Consider the following 20,482-nt stretch of genomic DNA (forward strand, 5'->3'; position numbering starts at 1 on the left):
CACGTACAACTTCCGAGTGAGGGGCGTCACCGGTCCTGGATCAGCCCCCAACTCGCGCAGCTTGCGTGCCAGAGCGTCATCGGTCAGATACTCTGGGTTCAAGGGGGCGCGTTCCCCATTGCCCTGCCTGCCCACCGCTGCCCTGGCACACGCCCGCCAGTCGCAAACGAGGGTGTCTTCGGAGCTGCTGGCCCCCGAGTCGTCCGTGGGGGGCAGGTGCCGCTCGATGAGGGTCTGTCCCTCTTCCTCATCCACGTACAGGTATTCCACGGGCTCCGTGGTGCTCAGGTTTGCAGGCCGGCCCCCCGGCGACAGCGGCACCTCCTGGCAAATGGGGCTCAGCCTTCCTGGGGGACAAGTGGCAGACGGGCCCCTCCCAGACAGCCGGCTGAAACTGACCCTGGAGGTCTCCTCTGCTCGCTTGCCCAGAGACCCTCGGACTCCCAAGCTCTCCAGACGCCCAACCTCTGGGCAGCCCTGAGCAGCGCCTCCTGAAGAGGGTTTTCCTGCCCCCAACTCTGTCCTCCTGGAGGGGTCTCCCCTTGAGCTGGCAAGGGAGCAGCCCCAAGAGCCAGGTCCTGGGTTCGAGGGCATCTTCCTGCAGCTGGGAACAGCCGAGACAGCGCTGCCCTCCCCCGTCTCCTCTGCCTCTCTGGCCGGGGGAGGCGAGCGGCTGAGACTGGCAGCCCCTCGGGGTGAGGCTGGTCCGGGGCCCCTCCTGACTCTCCTGGGGCGCCTCGGCATCTCCAGGGGCTCCTCGAAGAGAGAGGCGGTGCTGAGGCTCTGCTGGGGAAGGGCCCCAATCAGGGGGCTTTGGGGGCAGGGGGGCGCAGGGCAGCACTTCCGGTTCGAGGAGAGGAGTGGGGAGTGGGCGACCTTGGTGGCCAGCATCATCGACCGCAGCTGGGCATCCAGAGTGCTGGGGGGCTCTTCTCCAACGATGGCAAGTGGGCTCGGGGCCATCTCTGTGCCACCCACAGTGCTGCTCGGCTCAAGTGGACCCCCACAGCCACGGAAATGATTCCTCCCTTCCGACGTCCACTGGACAGGGATGGTGTCTTGAGTGGGTGAGCTCGGTTGCCCCTCTCCTGCCTGCCGGGGGCTTGTGGGGAGAGCCGATCTCCCTAACCCTCTCATGGCCACCTCTGCCAGCTCTTCCCTTGCTCCAAAGAGGGCTGGCTCCTGGCATCTCACGGGCAGCCCCCAAGTCTCAGTGGGTCCCTCAGTCCCCCACGCAGACCCTTCCCAAGGAGCCTCGTTCTCTGGGGAGTTCATCATGGACCTTTCCCTCCTCTGTGAAACCTCCCATGTGTTCTTACTGTGGGGCAGAGCCAAATCTTGACTCCCGGGAAAGATCCGGGCAGCCCCTCTGGTGGGGAGAATCCTCTGGCCACGGAGACCGGTCCCCATGCAGGCTGGAGGCCCACCACACGACCCTCCGTTGCTGGTGTTGCAGCCACCCGCAGGGCCACTAGGGGCAGCCTTCCTGTCTTCCCACTCATGAACGTAGCTATATCCTGGGCCTTCCACAGCACTTGTATAACATTCACTAATGCACGAAAGATACCGGTCAGTGCTGGCAGCTGAGCACCTGCCCAGAGACCTTCCTCTCCCTGAGCATCCGTCCAGAGTCCCGCTGACCCCCAGGACAGAGGCCGGGTCAACCACGATCTTTCCCAAGTCTGACACGGCTGTGGACTCAGCCAGGTGACCAAGACAGGTGACGTCCGGCCCATCCTGGCTTGGGAGCGTCACCGAGAGGCCGGGATCCAGGGAGCCACACCCCTGAGAAAGGCCACAGGCGTTGGCATCCTGTGGGTGACGGAGTCGAGCTGCTTCTGGTCCAGGCCTGGTTCCGAGGCTGGCAGAGGGCAGGGTCTTCTGTGGGGATCCTGTGGTGCATGGCATGTCCGGTCTGAACGAGAGACCCTCGGAGCCCACTAATGAGAGGGGACCCCCCAGAGCCGTCCCTGGGCCCGGGGGTGAGCTGCACCCTTCCTCTGCAGAGGCCCGGATGCCCCAAGATTGCTTCACACCAGCGTCCGACAGAGAGTGCCCCACCTCGCTATCCCAGGGGGTCTGTACATCAGCACAACTCAAAGCTGGCTTCCCGGGGGGCAGGAAGGCATTGGGGGAGTCCAGTGGCTGGACCCCGAAGTCAGCCAGATCCAAAATCGTGTCGCCCCGCCAGGAGCACTCGGTGAGAAAGGAAGAGGCCGACCGATCCTGGGTGCAAGGCCCAGGGGCACCGTTGGGAGCGGCTCCCCCAGGCTGACGGAAGGTCCCAGGTGGCTCCCCGTGCTGACGAGCCTCCTTCAGGGAGAACGGTGGCAGTCTACCAGATGGATAAGTGAGAGAATTGCCCGGCCCTGTTTGCCCAGAATCTTCCATTATGGTGGTCAGGAAGCTTTCTGCTCTCCGCCGAGCTGCATAAAAGATTGGGGGGTAGAGGGGGAAGGAATATTTGAAGGCTTTTGTTAAGATTATGTTTGGCAGTCCCAAAGCTGCTTTTTCAAGAGGCAACGGGACTTTCTTTGTTTTTCCTTGAAGATGTTTCGCTTCTCCTCCAAGAAGCTTCTTCAGTTCTGAGTGGATGGTGGGGAATGGAAGGATTTATACCCCTTGGCAGTCCTCTGGTCGTTAGCGCTCTCTCTGAGAGTCCTGGAGGCCACTTGGGGGTTTATCTGTACTTTCAGGGTCATCTGAATAGTGCATATGGTGACTGCAAGGAATATAAATCCTTCCATCCTCCACCATTCCCTCAGAACGGAGGAAACTTCTTGGATGAGAAGCGAAACCCCTTCAAGGAAAAACTAAGAAAGTCCAGTTGCCTTTTGAAAAAACACTTTTGGGACAACCCTGACCTGGATGACAGTCTTCATAGACCTTATGACCGGGAGACACTTACGGAAGCTGCTGCTCCACCCTCCGTCCTGCAGGATGTTGACACAGGTTGCGTTCCCCTGCTCCACAGCCAGGTCGAAAGCGGAGTTCCCATCCTGAGACACAAAGGAAAGACCGAATCAACCAATGGGGGCTGCGGCCCTCTTTCTCCACTCTGGGGGCTTCTTTCCAGTCCACCGCCAGCTCCCCAGATCTGGGCTCCCTGTAATCTAGAGAAGGTGTCAAGTCCACCATCATCATCACAACCCAAGACCACCGTCGTGCTAGGAACGGTTCTGAAACGGACTCTCCTCGGGGCAGAGGCGTCCCCAAAGCCACGTCCTCAGGAGAAATGGGTCTCCTGTCAAATCTGTCGGCTGTGGGGCAGCAAGCAGGAACCTGAGACCATGGGGTGAAGGGAGCTTTCAAGACCAGGCTTTCAGCTCAGAATTTCAGAGGGCCGCTGGGGGTAAAGAGCCCTTAGACTCATCTGCCGCTTCACAGCCCTCTCTAAGCGGTTTACGGAGCCAGCCTCTTGCCCCCAACCCTCTGGGTCCTCAGTCTGAGCCCCTTCGCTCCATTTAAAGGAATGAAGTTGGGAGCCGTGATTTACGGTTTATTTAACCTTTTAAATTCCAAATAGGATTTGCAGCATAAAATACGACACAGGCAGGAGGCCTAAATCACAAAACCTAAAAAAAAAATAAAACTTGGCCTGAGTTTTCTTCCCAGCTGAAACGGAAAATTAATTAATTAATTAATTAATTAATTAATTAATTAATTAATTAATTAATTCATTCATTCATTCATTCAATTTGTATGCCGCCCCTCTCCGAAGACTCAGGGCGGCATTTAAAATCATTATAAAAAACATTTAAAAATTAAAAATATTAAAAAATATTAAAACTCATTCACACCATTCATGACCGGATCTCGCCGGATGACAAGAGCGAGACCAACGGCCCCAGGCCTGCCGGAAGAGCCAGGTCTTCACCGCTTTTCAGGAGGCCAGTAGGGTGGAGATGGTCCGGACCTCAAGAGGTAACTGGTTCCAGAGAGCCGGGGCAGCCACAGAGAAGGCCCTCCCCCGCGGGCCCGGCAGCCGGCATTGTTTAGCTGACGGGACGGGATTTACCTTTGGGTAACTTATCCTCCCCAGATCCTAAAGTGGAAACAGGAGATTTTTTCCCCCCACCTGAGGGGAAGAATCAGGCAAAAGCAGAACCGATTTAAATGCTTTGGAGGGTGGGGGGGGATTTGCTCCCCCCCCCCCGTCTCCTGTGGGGCAGAGACCCAGCCAACATAGGAAAACTGAGTGGCCAGTGGAGGTCATCAGACCCCGTTCTTCCCCTTAACGCAGTTGTGGGTCGCAGGGGTTGTGTGGCCAGGCAGTGGAGTGGACAATCTCCCCCCAGCGGAGTCCTAAACGGAGGCAGAGGTAGCCAGCCCCACCCGCCACCTCCTGGGGAGAGAAGCCTTTGGACCCACCTGGTCTTCCAGGTGAGGGTCGCCACCCTCGGCCAGCAGGAGCCCCAAGCAGGCGGTGCATCCCCAGGAGGCAGCAACGTGGAGGGGGGTGAGGCCTTCCCCAGATCTGGGACGAGAGAGGACATGGGCACAATCTTTCTTTCTCCCTCCCCTCCTTTCCTTCCTCCCCTTCCCTCTTCCATCTCCTTCCTCCTTCCCTTCCCTCTTTTCCCTCCCTTCACCTCCTCTCTTCCGTCTTTCAGGTTTTTGGAGCCCAGTGCTTCTCCTGGGAAAGGAGCAGGGCCTCCCTCCCTCTTTCCCCCCTTCCTTCCTCTCTCTCCCCCCCCACTCTGCTTTCCTTCCTTCCCCTCCCTGCCTTTTCCCCCCTTCTATTTCTATTCCTTTCCTCCTTTCTGCTAATTGATTCAGCTGCCAAGCTGCATTCCTCCAGATGCCCTGGTCCTGACCCATCCTGGCTCAATTCAAATCCCTCTTGGGCCGAGATGTCGAGGGTCTGCGCTCCCCAACGTCCTTCGCAGGGAGAGAAAAAGCTCCCTCACGTACCTGACGTTGGGGTCTCCCCCGTGCTGGAGGAGGAGGCGGAGGCCACGTATCCCGTTCTCCTGCTCCAGGCCGGCAGCCAAGTGCATGGGGGCCACTCCTTCCGGCAGGATCAGGTTGGGGTCAGCTCCCTCCTGGAGCAGGGCAGCCACCATCCTGAAAGCAGAGGGAGGGAGGGGGGGCTTGAAGAAGGGAGGTTCCCCAGCAGGTAAGGGGAGCACAGGGCCACCTTCCCCTCAACATTATTGTCACTTTAAATGTACACTACGCTAACATGAAATTCCGTTGCATACAGTTCCGAAAGGTCTCCTAAGTCAGAAGAGGTGGGCTGGGAGGCTTTGGGAGGGGGGGGGAAGAGGAGGGGGAGGAGGAACAGGCTGCCCCTTTAAATGTTGGCTTCTCCTCAAGGGAAGAATTTCCAGCCAAATTTTGAAGCAGAGGCTGCAGGACCCTCCCTGCCAGAGAGGCTGCAGAGCAGGGCTGGCTCAGGAATTCTGGGAGTTGAAGTCCCTAAATTGTAAAGTTGCCATAGCTGCCACATTGCAGAGGGCTCGACTACATGGCCTCTAAGGTCCCTTGCAGTGCTAGAAGCCAGCAGTGAAGAAGAGCTGCAGGATTACAGTTCTGATCACCCACTGCCCCATGCAAGAAGACAGTCTCTTTTCAGTGAGGGAGGGGTGCTGCTACCTAAGGCCGTTTCCCCTTAGTGCCCTGCACTGGTCCCAAGTTTGGCCCATCCTCCCTAACACTCCAACCCAGAGGTGTCAAACTCGCAGCCGTGAGTTTGATACCCTTGCTCTGACCTAACCTCCTCCCTAACCCTCACACCTGGACAGGAAAAGCCAAAGGTACAAGGACAGATTAGGCGAAACCTGGCACAAAGACAGGAACTGTGAGAGGGACCTCGGAGTCCTAGTGGACGATCACTTAAACCTGAGCCAGGCATGTGCGACAGCAGCCAAAAAAGCGAATACAATCCTTGGTTGAATAAACAGAGGCACAGAATCACAATACTGCTTTAGCCCTGCTTTATAAATCCTGAGTAAGGCCACAGCTGGAACACGGCATCCAGTTTTGGTCACCACGTTACAAAAAAGATGTTGAGACTTTGGAAAAAGTGCAGAGAAGAGCAACTAAGGTGATGAAGGGCTGGGAGACTAAAACATAGGAAGAATGGTTGCAGGATTTGGGTTTCTCTAGTCTAGAGAAAAGGAGGGACATGATAGCAGCATTCCAGTATTTGAGGGGCTGCCACAAAGAAGAGGGTGGGTCAGATTATTCTCCAAAGCACCAGAGGGCAGGACAAGAAGCAATGGTTGAAAAATGATCAAGGAGAGAAGCAACCTGGAATTAAGGAGAAACTTCCTAACAGTGAGGACAATTAACCTGTGGAACAGCTCGCCACCAGAAGTTGTGGGTGATCCATCCCTGGAGGTTTTAAAGAAGAGATTGGGCAGCCATTTGTCTGAAATGGGTCAGGGTCTCCTGCTTGAGCAGGGGGCTGGACTAGAAGACCTCCAAGGTCCCTTCCAGCTCTATTCTGATTGATTGATTGATCCCTTGTCGCTGCCAAGGCTCCCTGCGATCAACCGGCCTGCACCCCGCAAACGTGCTTTTGCAGAGCGGGGAGGCCGGCTTGCCAATGCACCTTCCTCCAGGTAAACGCAACACCTGGCAGTTGCGCCCGGGGATCCTTGGCAAAGCAAGTTTTCGGGCGAGGCGAGGGGGGCACTGGGCCACTCCTGCTCGGAGATCCGCTCTTCTCATTGCAAAACGTGCAGAAGCCACGCGAGGCGGATCCACGAGCCACTTACGCGTCGTCCCGGTCCCGCAGAGCCCCGCAGAGTCGCGCCGCCAGCTCCAAAGCGCTGTGCTTCATGGCGCCGCTAGGGGGCGGCCGCGGGGAAGGGAGGGGCACACCTGTGCCGGGCAGTCGCGGGCACGCATGCGCACTTCTTCCCCAGCGGCAGAGCGGCGTCTTACGTCGCCTCTCGGAGGCGGCAGAGCGGGGCGGTCGGTTTGCTGAGGCGGCCGTGAGGCGGAGGAGGCCGGTCGCGTCAGCGCGTCCCGGCCCGGCGTAGCGAACTCATCTCGGTCGGTGGTCAGTGGCCATAGAGTTTCCAAAGCCACGAAGTCAACACGGCGCCGCCATCTTGTTCCCGTCGTTTGAAGCTTCCCTCGGAGTTTTTCATTGGAAGGCCGCGGTAATACGTCGCCGCCCTGATGGGCTGCTTGCCTATCCAATCGGAAGAGCCCTTGCTTTACGGTGATTGGTTGGAATTCCAACGCTCCCGCCTCCTTTTTCCACCCCTCCTATTTCTTGAATGGGTTCAGGACAGGATTGGCTCATTCACAGGGATCGATTCCCATTTCATCTATTTAAAAATGAGATAAAAGAGAACTGGCTGATTTAGTGACACCTAATAAAAGAATCCAGATTCCTTAATAGGCATGGAGTTTCAGAAGCTGCAATGGCATTAAACCCAGCTGTTTAAAGAAATAAATATTTAATATTATACTTGATTTCTTGGAAAATAAATCAGGAAGCCTTTAAATGTGTCCTGTTTGCTTTTAAATATATATGCATTCACAGTCTTATTGGAACTAGCACTTCTTGTTTTTCATGCTGCAAACTTTAGTTCCCTATTTGCATTGGTTAACTACCCTGTTTCCCCCGAAAATAAAACCCTGTCTAATATTTTTTTGAACCCTGAAATAAGCACTTGGCCTTGTGCTCAAAAGCCCGATTGGGCTTGTTATCAGGGAACATCTTATTCTGGGGGAAACAGAGTATTTAACTGCTTCACCCTTATTGCAGCCTCTATTGCAACCCAGGAATTCCGATATAAACTGCTGGTAGCAGAGATTTGCAAGGGCAGCCTAAACCGGTTTCTAGTTCTCAGTCTCTTGAGGATGGGTGGACTTCAACTCCCAGAATTCATGCTGGCTGGGGAATTTTAGGAGTTGAAGCCCACCCACCTTCAAGTCACCCAGGTGAGAAACACGGCCGTAGATGGACGATTTTAAAGAACGACTTCGTTAGGAACAGTCCTTGATTTACAGCCAGGATTGAACCCAACATTTCTGTTACTAAGCGAGACAGTTAAGTGGGTCTTCCCCCATTTTACAACCTTCCTTGCCACAGTTGTTAAGTGAAACTGCAGTTGTTAAGTGAGTCATGTTCTTAAGGGAATCTGGCTTCCCCATTGACTCTGCTTGTCAGATGGTCGCAAAAGAGGCTCAAGTGGCCTCCTAGGACGTTGCAACCATCGTTAAGTATGAAGAGTTAAACCAAGTGTCTGAATTTCGATCATGTGACTACACGGATGCTGCAATGGTCATACGTGTGAAAAACAGTCATAAGTTTTTTTCCCCAATGCCGCTGTAATTTCAAATGGTCACTAAGTGAACTGTTGTAAGACGAGGACTAGCTGTACTGGGCAGTCACACAGCCCGAGAGATCAGGATGTAATTTCCATCCTTTTTCAGGAGCCAAGCAGAACCGGGCAGCCGGACGGCTTCTCCCTCTCCTGTAGGCACGGGGTCATCCTTGCACGGGCCGACTCTGCTGCCTTGAAATGCACCTTCCCACCCTCAGAATGTGTCCCCCGATCGAGGGAAGCCGTCCGAGAGCACCAGCTGGCAAGGGAAGCCAAGGGGAATCTTGAGGACGTGCAGACTGCCGCTTGCACAAGGCTGGGCTGGGCTCAGGCAACCCTCACTAGCAAGCCACGTTCCATTTGCAGAGTCTGGAGAATTTATGCCTTGTGTGGGCAACATCTGGGGGAGCTGCCTTAAGGCACTGGGAGTTGGGTGGCCTTAGAAATTAAAAAGAAATAAACATATCAGCTGTGAGTTGCCCATTCGGTTTATATGTATAACACTATGTTGTTTCTTGTAAAGTTGTTTCTCTGTGTCATATAATACATGTTGCTATATACATAATTTTGTATGTATGTATGTATTTATCTGGTCATGTTTATGTAGTGTAAAATAGGGGGTGGTGACCAGTGGTGAAATCTGAACCAGTTTACTACCAGTTTGCTGGCTGCAGATGCATGTTGCCCGCCAAATGCGCCCTGCACGCACGCACAGTTTGCACCACACAAATGCGAAGTGCACGCACACAGTACACACCAAAAGGAGGCATGGGGTAAGCAGAACAGCGCATGGGGGGGAGGAGTGATCAGCTGTGGTGCGCGATCTTTTTTTTAACTTTTAAAAGCCAAATAGCTTGTAAAAAAAAAAAGCTTTTAAAAGGTAGAAAAAAGGCTCCCATGATCGCGAGGCACAGCTGTGATCGTCAGAGCCTTTTTTTTTTTACTTTTAAAAGCAAAATCTGTGCATGCAAACTGCAGTCATGGGACCGTGGGGGGTGCAATGGCCATAAGTGTGAGGACCAGACTCTTTCCAGCACCATCGTAACTTAAGAGCAGTCAAACAAATGTTCGTAAGTTAGTTGGAGTCCCCGGGAGAAGCCAGAGACGCATCTGGAAAAGCAAAAGACCAAAAGCCAGAAGAGTTTTCCAAACTTTACTGGAATCCAGCTGAGCAACACCGGATTCCTTCAACGGAAAGAGATCTGACTCGCAAGGAAGGTAGGTCACATTTTTTAATCAACTAACACCGAACCCCCAGGCTTTTCATTCCCTGGGAAGCCGCTCCCTCCAGTGTCCCAAATGGAGGTCTTCTTTCATCCTTTTGGGGGGGGGGGTTGTCCCAACCACCCGTGCAAGTTCCCCAGCCAGGGAGGTTACAAAGGAGAGAGAGGGTCTTCCTCGCAGCCCCCTCACGGGCTAAGGGCTAGGCTGATCTCCCTGCTTCCTCCCAGCCCACCCCCTCCGGTCCGATCGGGAGGGTCACACCACGGCCTCCATCTCGGGCGCCGCCTCCTCCTCGTCCTCCAGCATGCTGTAGGAGGCGTGGGTCTGGAAGGGCCGCTGGAGGGGGTGGGCCAGCAGTTTGGCCATGCAGTTGTGCAGCTCCACGGCCGGGCCGCTCAGGGAGACCTCGTACTTGTAGTTGGTGCCCTTGGCGTCCAGGTTGCTGAAGGCGGCGAAGGTCTCCTGGGAGGGGAAGGGGGGCACACGCACGTGAGGAGATGGGGGACCGGGCAGGGTTTGCTCCCGGTCCACAACTCGGAAAGGGTCCCTTGGCTGACCTCCAGAACCGGAAGCTTGGATCGCATTGCTCAAAAGATCTTCTCCTTCCTTGATTTACGGTGGCACCTCCAACCTCGGCCACTTTTAAGACTTGTGGAGAAGGAAGAAAGGAAGGAAGGAGAAAAGGAAGGGAGGGAGAGGAAGGGAAGGAAGGAAATAAATGAGGAAAGAGAAAGAAAGAAAAAGAAGAAAAAAGAAGGAAGGAAGGAATAAATAAAGAAGGAAAGAGAAAGAAAATGAAAGGAAGGGGAATGAATAAATGAAAGAAAAAGGAAGGAAGGAAAGAGATGAAGGAAAAGGAAGGAAGGTGAATAAATAAGAAAGAAGGAAAGAGAAAGGAAAGGAAGGAGAATGAATAAAAGGAAGGAAGGAAGGAAGGAAAGCAGAAGAAGGGAGGAATAAAAACCGAAAGGGCAAAGGTCCACAGATGGTTGGGTCAAAAGAAAGTGGGGCCATCTTTTGATATAATTCTCTCTATAGGAATGCTGGGAGTTGAAGTCCACCAGTCTTAAAGGGGCCATGGTCAGAGATCCCTTGGGTGAGAAGTTAGAATGAAAAGAAAATAAAGAGAACCCAGGAACGGATTTACCTTCCAGGTGACTTCCTCCTCCTTGTCCTCAATGCCATTGTGGATGTAGAGCACGTCAAAGAAGAAATAAGGGCACTGGAGCATTTTCTGGGGGGGGGAGGAGAGGCGATCAGGAGGGGAAGAGAATCTCAGCCCTCCTTCCTCCCCTTTCACAGCCAGCAGTGCGATCAAAAGGGAGTTTCCTATTTTTTTTTTTTTGTTGTTTCTCTGTCAGGGAGCCAGAAACTGACTCCCACCTCCTAGCAATGGCTGCAGAAGTCAAGAGTCCCGCTCTGCGGTCTCCTGGGCTTGCTGGGATCTCAGATCTGTTCTACACGAGACTCGGGGTACCACCGAAAACTCTGTGTGGGTGTGTGTATTCCCTCCCTCCAGGCGGGGGCAGCCTTGTGAGACCAAGGAAGCGGGCACCTTCATCTGGTCGGTCACCACCACGGGCGGCTGGCAAGCAGGACGGCTGTAGACTAAGATGGTCCTCACCACATAGGGCGGAGGGATGGTCTGGATGTTCTCCATCACCGGGAGCTCCGTCTTCTGCTGTCTGCCGAGAGAACGAGACAAGGCGTGGTGGGCGGCAGAGCCAGGAGGACCCAGTGCCCCAACCCTCCCGGCCGGCACAGTCCCGAGGAACGGAGGCATTCGGCCAGAGGGCAGGAAGGGCCATACGTCAAGGACTGCCTGGGCTGCAGCCTAACGTCAAACTTCCTGGATTCTGAGTGGCAGCTCCAAGCGTTTCCTTTTCCTGCCTTTGATTCGTAGGAAGGCCGATATTTGCGTTCCCACGCACGGCTGGAGCTTCAAGGGGAGGGCTGCCATGGACACTCTGCCCCCCCCCCATTTGGAGACATCCCCCACCACCACCAAGGGCTCCTGCCAATGACCCCGGAAGGGACAACCAAGCCCAGGGGGAGGAAGGTGAAAGACTCACATCAGATTGAAAAGGCCTTCCAGATCTGATCAGCAAAAGTTGAGGTCAATGCCTGGATTTAGAGCAGGGGTCTCCAACCTTGGCAACTTTAAGACTTGTGGACTTCAACTCCCAGAATTCCTCAGCCAGCAAAGCTGGCTGGGGAATTCTGGGAGTTGAAGTCCACAAGTTTTAAAGTTGCCAAGGTTGGAGACTTTAGAGACCTTCTCCAAACGCCTCCGCAAGGCCAGGATCCCCAGCTGGAACCACCCCCAATGGATAGTCCTCAACCTACGACCATAATTTCCGTTGCTAAGCGAGGCAGTTATTAAGGGAGAGTTTGGCCCCATTTTTATGACCCTACCTGCCCATTGTTGAGTTAGTAACAACTCTTGCTTGTCGGGAGATCGCAAAAAGAGGATTGCGTGATCCCCCTTCCCGAGCCACTGCAACGGTCGTAAGTACGAGTCGGTTGCCAAGGGTCTGAACTATGACCACGGGGATGCTGCAACGGTCGTAAGTGTGAAAATCGAGGCGCTATCTGTAGAATCCCAGCAAGGGGGCTGTTTGGAGCCCCTCCTTTCTCAACCCTTGAGGGTGGCCTTGCAGGGGGCTGGACTAGAAGACCTCCAAGGTCCCCTCCAGCTCTCTTCTGATTTGCCCTTCAGGGACCCAGGTTCCCTTTCCAACCGCAAAAGTGGCTCTGCAGAACCTCCCAGGCCCTCTTCTTCTCCTGCGGGGCCAGATCCTAATTCTGCCAGGGTCCCACAAGTGACTCTGCCCTTGCCAAGACCCTGTGCCAGACGAGAAGTGGGAACCCTGGGCCAGGCGGATTGGACCCAGAGACTGGCAACGGTCAGCTTCAAAACACAGCCTGGTTTTCTCCCCGTCTCTTCCTCCAAATCGGATCAGATTTTCCTAATTGTGGGGAAGATCCCTAGCAGAGGTCAACCCCCCCCCTGCTTCTCCTGCCAGCGGGGGCCCCCCTTCCCTTTCGGAAAGGATACTGAAAGACTTGCAGAGAATGGTCTTCAGGTCATACAAGCAGCTGCAAACCTCCCTGGGCTCGGAAGTGAAGCCGGAGAGCTACGGAGAGGAGGAGGAGGAAGAGGCGGCCGCGTGAGCTCGGATCCTGTGGGATCCACAGGGATCGCAGGCAGCCCTCAGTTTACGACAGTGAACGAGCCTGGAATTACGCTCACAAGTCGCGTTGCCCGCTACGCGACCACTTGGTGAGCTTTTTTATAGTGGCCGTTAAGTGAATCACCATCGTTAGGCGAAAGCAGTTCAAAGAATCCACTGTTCGTCATTTCCTTGCTGGAAAACAGAAATAAATGCCAGTTTCTGGAGAAAACGTCTTATATCTGCAGGACCCTGCAAACACCCGTGACATGTCGGTCAGCGGCCAGGAGCCCAAAATGTGATTGTGTGACGGTGGGGGAGGGGAGGGCTCACTGGGTCTTGAGAGCCCCAAGGACGTAACTTCGAACAATCGCCAAATGACCGGTCCTAATTCGAGGAATACCTGCACAGGTAGTCCTCGGCTTATGACCACAATGGAGCCCAAAATCTCTGTTGTTAAATGAGACATTTGTTGAGTTCTGCCCCGTTTTATGACCTTTCTCGCCTCAGTTGTTAAACGAATCATTGCAGTTGATAAGTGAGTAACCCGGTTGTTAAGCGAACCTGGCTTCCCCACAGACCTGGCTTGCCAGAAGGTCACAAAAGAGGGATCGCAGGGCACCCCCGGGACACTGCAACCGTCATAAATATGAGTCAGCTGCCCAGGGTCTGGATTTTGGTCACATGATCACTGGAAGGCTGCAAAGGTCATTTATGACCGTGAAAAATGGTCATAAACTTTTTTCAGTGCTGCTGTAACTTTGAATGGTAACTAACAGATTAACAGAGTTGGAAGGGACCTTATAGGTCATCTAGTCCAACCCTCCATCCAAGCAGGAGACCCTACACCATTTCTAACAAATGGCGGTCGATTCTTTTCTTGAAAGTCTCAAGTGATGAAGCTCCCACAACTTCTGTTTGATTGGTTGACTGTTCTCCCTGTCAGAAAATTTCTCCTTATTTCCAGGCTGAATCTCTCCTTGATCAGTTTCCATCCATTATTCCTTGTCTGGCCTTTGGGCGCCTTGGAAAACAGCTTGGCCCCCCTCCTCCTCTCTGTGGCAGCCCCTCAAATACTGGAAGATGCTCTCCTGTCTCCCCTGGCGTCCCACTAAATGGACTGTTTTAATTGGCAGACTGCCAGTATGTGAAAGCCAGAAAGCAGGAGCAGAGGCCGTTTGCGGAGTGTCCGGCATCCGGTCTCTGCCCCAACCGGCCTCTTCCGAGGAACACGGCCGGCCTAAAGTGGGTTACCCACCTGCGTGAACTCAGCCGGCGAAGGGGAGCTGGCAGCACCAGCAAATGCTTCCCTGCAGTGGAGAGTCCCCACGTTAAAACCCGCCTGACCTGGGTTCAAGGAATGAAGGCCGAAGCCCTGATGCCCACCCCCGTCGGCAGTCTCTGCCAGTGAAACCGCTGGGAAGCCTTGGCGGAGGGGCACCAGTGGGCAGATCCGTTCTGAGCAGGCCGTCTGGGCGCAAATGGGGCAGACAAGGCAGGGAAGGACACCCCGCCGTGTGTGTGTGTGTGTGTGTGTGTGTGTGTAACAGCCCCCCCCCCCCCCCCCGCAAGCGTACCCACCCAAGTGACGTCATTGTTCACCACCACCAGGGCAAACTCGTGGCTCTTGTCGATCTTGTGCTTGGTGCGGACAAACATCTCGATCATCTTCTGGGAGATGTTGAGGGCGTTGGTCTTCAGCCTGCCAGGGGGAGGAGAGGAAGAGGAGGCCCATGAGGCACCGCCAGGGAAATGCCCATCGAAGCACTGCAGAGATGCCCCGGCCTTCCTCCCCCTCCAGAGATCTAAGAAAGCGGCTGGTTCTAGAGGAGACAAGGCCGCCTCACGAGGAGACCCCCGAATTTCTTTCTGCTCAGCCAAGAGGACTAGAATCTTAACTGCAGGCCTTTGCAGCACCCCCAGGAAGAGGCTGGGACGCCCCCTTCGGCCTGAAGGCGGGACAGCCACAGCAAGAACCAAAAGGCCAGCCAGCTTTGTCCTCCGTGCCCGGCCAGCCACCCTTCAAAGCCAGAGACGGCACCCCCTCTCACCCAAGGAGGATCTGCTGGGCCCCAGGAAGCCAGAAACCCCCCCCCAAAAAAAGATCCCTCTGGCCAAGGGAGGGGTCCCGGCTCACCCGTTGAAGGACTCCAGCCTCGGGTGGGACATTTCCTCCGAGAGATCCAGGCAGATGATCTGGGACAGAGAAGGAAGGAAATTAAACATGGATGCGATTCCTGCCTCTCACTCTCCATCGATCTATTCAGGTCTTTTAAATGTTCTTTTTTCTCACTTTTCCTTCTTCTTTATTAAGACAGGGTTAAATGGTGTGCGTGCAAGAGAAAATGGGTGGATTCATACGTGTCTTTCCATCTCATTGTAGAAAATCCTCAACTTATTTGAAGTTGTTTTTTTTTTCCTTGCTTTAATTTATATGCCGCCCTTCTCCAGAGACTCAGGGCGGATTACAATGCGTTAAGCAACAGCCTTCATCCTTTTGTATATTTATACAAAGTCAGCTTATTGCCCCCACAAACTGGGTCCTCATTTCACCCACCTTTGAAAGGATGGAAGGCTGAGTCAACCTTGAGCCTGGTGAGATTTGAACTCGCAGTAATTGCAGGCAGCTGATGTTAATAACAGTGCTTTAGTCTGCTGCGCCACCAGGGCAAACGTTACAAACGACTTACAACTTTTGACTGTCACAGCATCCCCCAGGGATCAAAATTCAGGCGCTTGGCAACTGGCATGATATTTACCGCCACTGCAGGATCCCGGGGATCATGGGATCACCATCTGTGACCTTCCCAGCTGGCTTCTGACAAACAAAGCCAAATTCGCTTAACGACTATGCGATCCACTGAACAACGGCGGCCGTTCGCTTACAGATTGCACCAAGGAAGTTTGTAAAATTGGCCACGACTCGCTTAAGAACCCTCTTGCTCAGTAATGTAATTTCTGGCCCAACCTGGGGTCATAAGTCGAGGACTACCTGCATATTTTTCGGGGGGGGGGGGGCAGAGGGAGGGAAGTGATACAATGCAAAGGACAGAGAGAACCAAAGAGCCATCGTTCCCATCCCAAGCCTCATTTTCAGCTCCAGCCCCACTTGTTTCAACCTCCCCCCCTTCTCTTCCAATTCCACCCCCCCCCTCTGCTGGGGGTCCCAGTTGAACCCTGTTTGCCCCCCTCCATTTTTTTAATTGCACTCAAGACACCCCACCCCCTCCCTTTCCTAGCTGTCTTTGAACCGTTGTTCTTCCCGGCCCTCTTTGAGTGGCCTCTGCAATTATTTCTTTCTCTTCGTGCAACCTTACACTTGGCCCATCTGATGCTCTCCTGCAATCAATCAATCAATCAATCAATCAATCAGATGGAACTGGAAGGGACCTTGGAGGTCTTCTAGTCCAACCCTCAGTCTGATCAACTGTCTTTTCAAGCATCGTTTCTCAGGCCCAGCAACTGATAAGAAGCGTGGCTGGGGAATTCTGGGAGGCTGAAGCCCACTCCCCTTCAGGCTGCCAAGGCTGGGAAACACTGCTCTAACCACTAGGCTGGGCGTTCTAACCGTCAGGGATATAGGGAGCATTCATTCATTCATTCCCTAGCTTGGTGAGGGAGGGTCTGCAAGGAAACAACCCAGCTCAGAGAGCACCGGGGACCCCGCATATAAGCAGCATTTGCAAAAGAGCTTCACAAAATTTCTTTCTGTGAGCAAAGCATCCTTCCTGGGACTCATTAAAGCAGCAACATCCTTGGGACCTCTTCATTTCAAAGACCTGAATGTGTGTCGACAGTCCCAGCAAATGTGCTGCATGTGCCAGCACACACACAAATACACCCACACCCACACACACCTACATACAGACAGGAACTCTGTGCGCTGCCATGCTGAGACATCCTAAGGAGGCAGCTGCTTTAATGGTCCAAAGCAGGAGGCACATTTTGCAAAGTCTCTCCTCCAAATGGATGAATCTCTTGCCAATCGGAGATCTGGTTAAGGGGAGGCAGATGCAGAGAAAGGGAAAAATGGAAGGGAGGGCAGTAGCTGGGGGCAAGGGTGTCTGGATGGGGTTGTCTCCACTCACCACTTTCTCTGGGCAGTTCACCCGCGGCGTCCGGACCTGGAACTCGGAGGGAGGGGTTGGGGCCAGCCAAGTCTTGCCGTTGGGAGTCTGGATGGCAGCACTGGGGGGGCTGGTGGTGGTGCTGGCCGCCTCCCCCTCCCCTTCACTTCGACTCCCCACGCTGGCCTGCATGCTGAGGGTGCGGTCCTCGGCCCCCTCCGGGTTGGACCGGGTTCTGGGCCGCAGCTCGGCCGCCATTTTCTCCTCTTCCTCCTCCGTCGTGCTGTTGGTCTCCGAGGTGTCCATCCAAGTTCCACAGTCCGGGGGTGAGTCCAGGATTGCCAGACACTCACCGGGGAAAGTGATGGGAGTGGTGGGAGTCTGGCTGTCCTCCCTTTGGGGAAGAGATATAGCAAACAGATAAGACTCGGAGATGGTAAACATAACACAATTCTATACAGATTAATAGAGTGGGAAGGTCATCTATATAAATCCAAAATAAAGTAAAGTAAAAGTAAACTCTAGTCCTTTCCCCCACCCAAGCAGGAGACCCTACACCACTTCTGACAGATGGCAGATATACATACTTGCCCAGTGCAAAATATTATTCCAAAACGTACGTATTTCTAATACAGGGGTGTCAAACTCAAGGCCCACGGGCTAGATCACACCCACAGGGTGCTTGGATCTGGCCTCCAGGGTCACCCTAGAAATAGCGAAGGACCGGCCCGCAGTGCCTCTGCCAGTAAAAACGGAGCTTGGGCAGGACGCCCACATCCCTCCCGGGCTCCGATGCCCCCGACATGAGTGATGCCCCTCTCCACCCCCAGAGGACCAACATAGCCCTCTATGCAGCCGAGTTTGACACCCCTGTTCTAATACATTTATACACGATTACATGATTTCTTTTTCTTGCTCATATTTCTTTCACTTTTTCATTAAACATTTTTAGGTGATTTTTTTCCCCTCTCTATTTGAGAATATATACAATTATCTTTGTGTTTTGCTCCCTCTTTCATTTTAATTAAAATTATTAATGATAAACACAACGCAGAGATGCACAGAAGCAGAGTTCACAGTAAAACCATTTAGGGCAGCCGTTTTCAAGCTTGCCAACATTAAATAGGAATTTATTTATATGCTGCCCATCTCAGTCTTAAGAAATGACTTTACAACAAGTGTTCTTCTTAAATCCTGGGGGTGGAAGCCCACCCTTTTTCAAGTTGCCAAGGTTCAAAAATCACTGATCTAAGGCAACCTTTCTCCCCAGTCTGTGGCCCCTCTGGATGAGGCCTCCCACACTGGTTGGGGATCCTGGAACTGAAGCTCCACCACAACAACCTCCAACCCTGAACAGACAGAAGTCACACAGGTAAGTGCACAAGACACAGGAACCCCTTGAGATCTTCTATGGCCAGTTGCAAAGCCACCCAGTCTGCCAATTCTCTATTCCAGGGTCTCCAAACTCCGCCACTTTCAGACTTGTGGACTTCCAACTTCCAGAATTCCCCAGCCAGCATTATGGGAGTTGAAAGAAACCCACAAGTCTTAGAGTGGCTGAGTTTGGAGACCCCTCCTCTAGTCTGCCCCTTATGCCCCCAGACGAGGTAATGGAGGCTTTGGGGGGGGGTCTTTTGCAGCACTTTCTCCACTTTAGGCATCCTCTTGCCCCCCCCCCCCCGTATCTTAGCCCTCCTTCTTAAGAGAGGCAGGATCAGGAAGGGGCGACTCTGAGCAAGGCTCCGGCCACCCCCCCCGAGCCAATTGGGGCCCCCCAGCAGCTGAGGGGTCCCCGATCGACCCAAACCCCCATTTAATCTGCGATTCCGGACGAGGGAGTGATGCCAACCTTCTGGGCGGGGAGGGGCTGCAACCTCTCCTCCTTTGGGGGCTCCTGGCCCAGCGATGCCCACAGCCAGACGGGTCCGGCGAGCCTTCTGCAAAGGAGAAGCCGGGTTCAGCGAAGCCCCTTCCCAGCAGCGCCCCCACCCCCACCCCACTGCTTGCAAGGACCTGGACTCCCTCCCAGCCACCCCCGCCCCGCCCAGCACCCGTTTACCCCACTCCACCCGCCCCCCCCCTCTGCCTTGCGAGCGCCGCGCACGCGGGCGCCGCGTTGCAAAGCCAGGGAGCGCCGGGCGAAGCCCGAGGGAGCCCCCGCCGCCCCTTTGCAAGCCCCCCGCCCCGCACCTGGACCTGCCACACCCGGAGAGACAGGAAGGGGGGGAGGAAAAAAACCACCCAAAGCAGCCGCCCTCGCAAGGGCTGCCGGGACTTGTAGTTTCCGCGCGAGCGACGGCTGGAAGGCGCGGGAGCCTCTGCAGGGTCGCTCTGCCCACCTTGCAGCGCCCCGGAGTTTCCCGGCCTCTTTCTCTGCAAAGGCCGCTTCTGACTTCGATTTGCAGCCCCGTTTCTCGACCTCGGCTCCTTTAAGAGGCTGGACTTCAACTCCCAGAATTCCCCCCCCCCAAATGAGTTATAAAGATCATTGCATTGAAAAAGGGCCCCGCTTTCTGGACACTTTGGACACCCCCAACTCTAGACCTTTAGGTTTTTTCTTCCTGTCTTTCTAATTCTTTCCCTTCTTTCCTTTTTCTTTCTTCCTCTTTTTCTTTGCTTTCTTTTTCACTTTCTCCTTCCTTCCTTCCTTCCCCTAAATATTCCCTTTTTTTGTTGTTGTGTTCAATTAACACAACCATTAAAAGTCACTTTTGTTGTTGTTAATTGTGAAGTCATGTCCGACCCATCATGATCCCATGGACCACGTTCCTCCAGGCCTTCCTGTCCTCTGCCATCCCCTGGAGTCCATTTAAGCTCCCGGCGACTGCTTCAGTGACTCCATCTGGCCACCTTGTTCTCTGCCGTCCCCTTCTTCTTCTTTTGCCCTCCATCGTTCCCAGCATTGGGATCTTCTCCAGGGAGTCCTTCCTTCTCATGAGGTGGCCAAAGGGTTTGAGTTTCCTCTTCAGGATCTGGCCTTCTCAAGAGCAGTCAGGGTCGATCTCCTCTAGGACTGACCGGTTGGATCACCTTGCAGTCCAAGGGACTCGCAGGAGTCTTCTCCAGCACCAGAGTTCAAAGGCCTCCATTCTTTGGCCTTCTCAGCCTTTCTTGTGGTCCAACTTTCACAGCCCTACATTGTAACTGGGAAAACCATCGCCTTGACTATACACACTTTTGTTGGCAGGGTGATGTCTCTGCTTTTTAGTAGGCTGTCTAGATTTGCCATGGCTTTCCTCCCCAGGAGCCAGCCTCTTTTTAAAAGTCACTAGAAGCTGCAACTGATAACACAATGAAGCAGAGGCCCAGCTGGGAGCTCAATCCTGCTGGCTTAGAATTCCACCTGCTTTAAATTTGCTGCAGGGATTTCCAGTAATCACAACGTTTCTCAACTTTGGTGGCTTGAAGCTGTGCGGACTTCAACTCCCACAATCCCCCAGCCATTCCCAGAATCCCCCAGCCATTCCCCCAGCTGCACAGCTTCCGCTGCAAGGTTGAGAAAGGCTGTCCTACGATGTGCCATGAAGCACAAATGCATCATCCGTGCGAGACCCTCCCGTCCCAATAGGGCCCCTAACCTCCCCAGGGCCACAGCAGATGTTACCCGCCCACAAAGTCTTAATTTTTAACCCACAAAACCAAGTTATTTTCTGTCTTGGTTTGTATGGTGCAGTTATAAATACGGTGGGTTGTTGAGCCAGGAATAAAGGCGAGGCGAGGCTCGACC

General features: G+C 53.9%; 1 protein-coding gene across 4 annotated transcripts; it reads right to left on the reverse strand.

Annotated features, from left to right (window-relative positions):
• Nucleotides 1-9,430: 9,430 nt before the first annotated feature.
• Nucleotides 9,431-19,114, reverse strand: BABAM1 (BRISC and BRCA1 A complex member 1). 4 transcript variants are annotated; one of them, XM_070944776.1, is made up of 10 exons: nucleotides 18,946-18,996; nucleotides 18,605-18,692; nucleotides 16,777-17,149; nucleotides 14,826-14,884; nucleotides 14,270-14,390; nucleotides 12,574-12,652; nucleotides 11,588-11,612; nucleotides 11,140-11,200; nucleotides 10,663-10,749; nucleotides 9,431-9,977 (listed from the first exon to the last, which is right to left on the reverse strand). In XM_070944776.1, the coding sequence occupies exons 3-10, from the start codon at nucleotides 17,059-17,061 to the stop codon at nucleotides 9,771-9,773; spliced, it is 924 nt and encodes a 307-aa protein (XP_070800877.1). In that variant the 5' UTR covers nucleotides 17,062-17,149; nucleotides 18,605-18,692; nucleotides 18,946-18,996; the 3' UTR covers nucleotides 9,431-9,770. The 4 variants fall into 4 exon arrangements, with proteins under 4 accessions (XP_070800877.1, XP_070800865.1, XP_070800873.1 ...); XM_070944764.1 differs by having other exon boundaries at nucleotides 11,071-11,200; XM_070944772.1 differs by lacking the exons at nucleotides 18,605-18,692; nucleotides 18,946-18,996 and adding an exon at nucleotides 19,095-19,114 and having other exon boundaries at nucleotides 11,071-11,200.
• Nucleotides 19,115-20,482: the final 1,368 nt, after the last annotated feature.

The sequence above is a fragment of the Pituophis catenifer genome, unplaced genomic scaffold (assembly GCF_029215685.1).
Source record: "Pituophis catenifer annectens isolate HBS135680 unplaced genomic scaffold, rPitCat1.0.hap2 SCAF_1, whole genome shotgun sequence".
Taxonomy (NCBI): domain Eukaryota; kingdom Metazoa; phylum Chordata; class Lepidosauria; order Squamata; family Colubridae; genus Pituophis; species Pituophis catenifer.

Coding starts and splice junctions, on each gene's coding strand:
- BABAM1 (XM_070944772.1), bottom strand. CDS start 17,061: ATGGACACCTCGGAGACCAACAGCACGACGGAGGAGGAAGAGGAGAAA. Junction 12,653..14,269: donor TGAACAATGACGTCACTTGG/GTGGGTACGCTT, acceptor TCCTCTCCGTAG/CTCTCCGGCTTCACTTCCGA. Junction 11,201..11,587: donor GAAGGCCTTTTCAATCTGAT/GTGAGTCTTTCA, acceptor TTCTCTCGGCAG/ACAGCAGAAGACGGAGCTCC.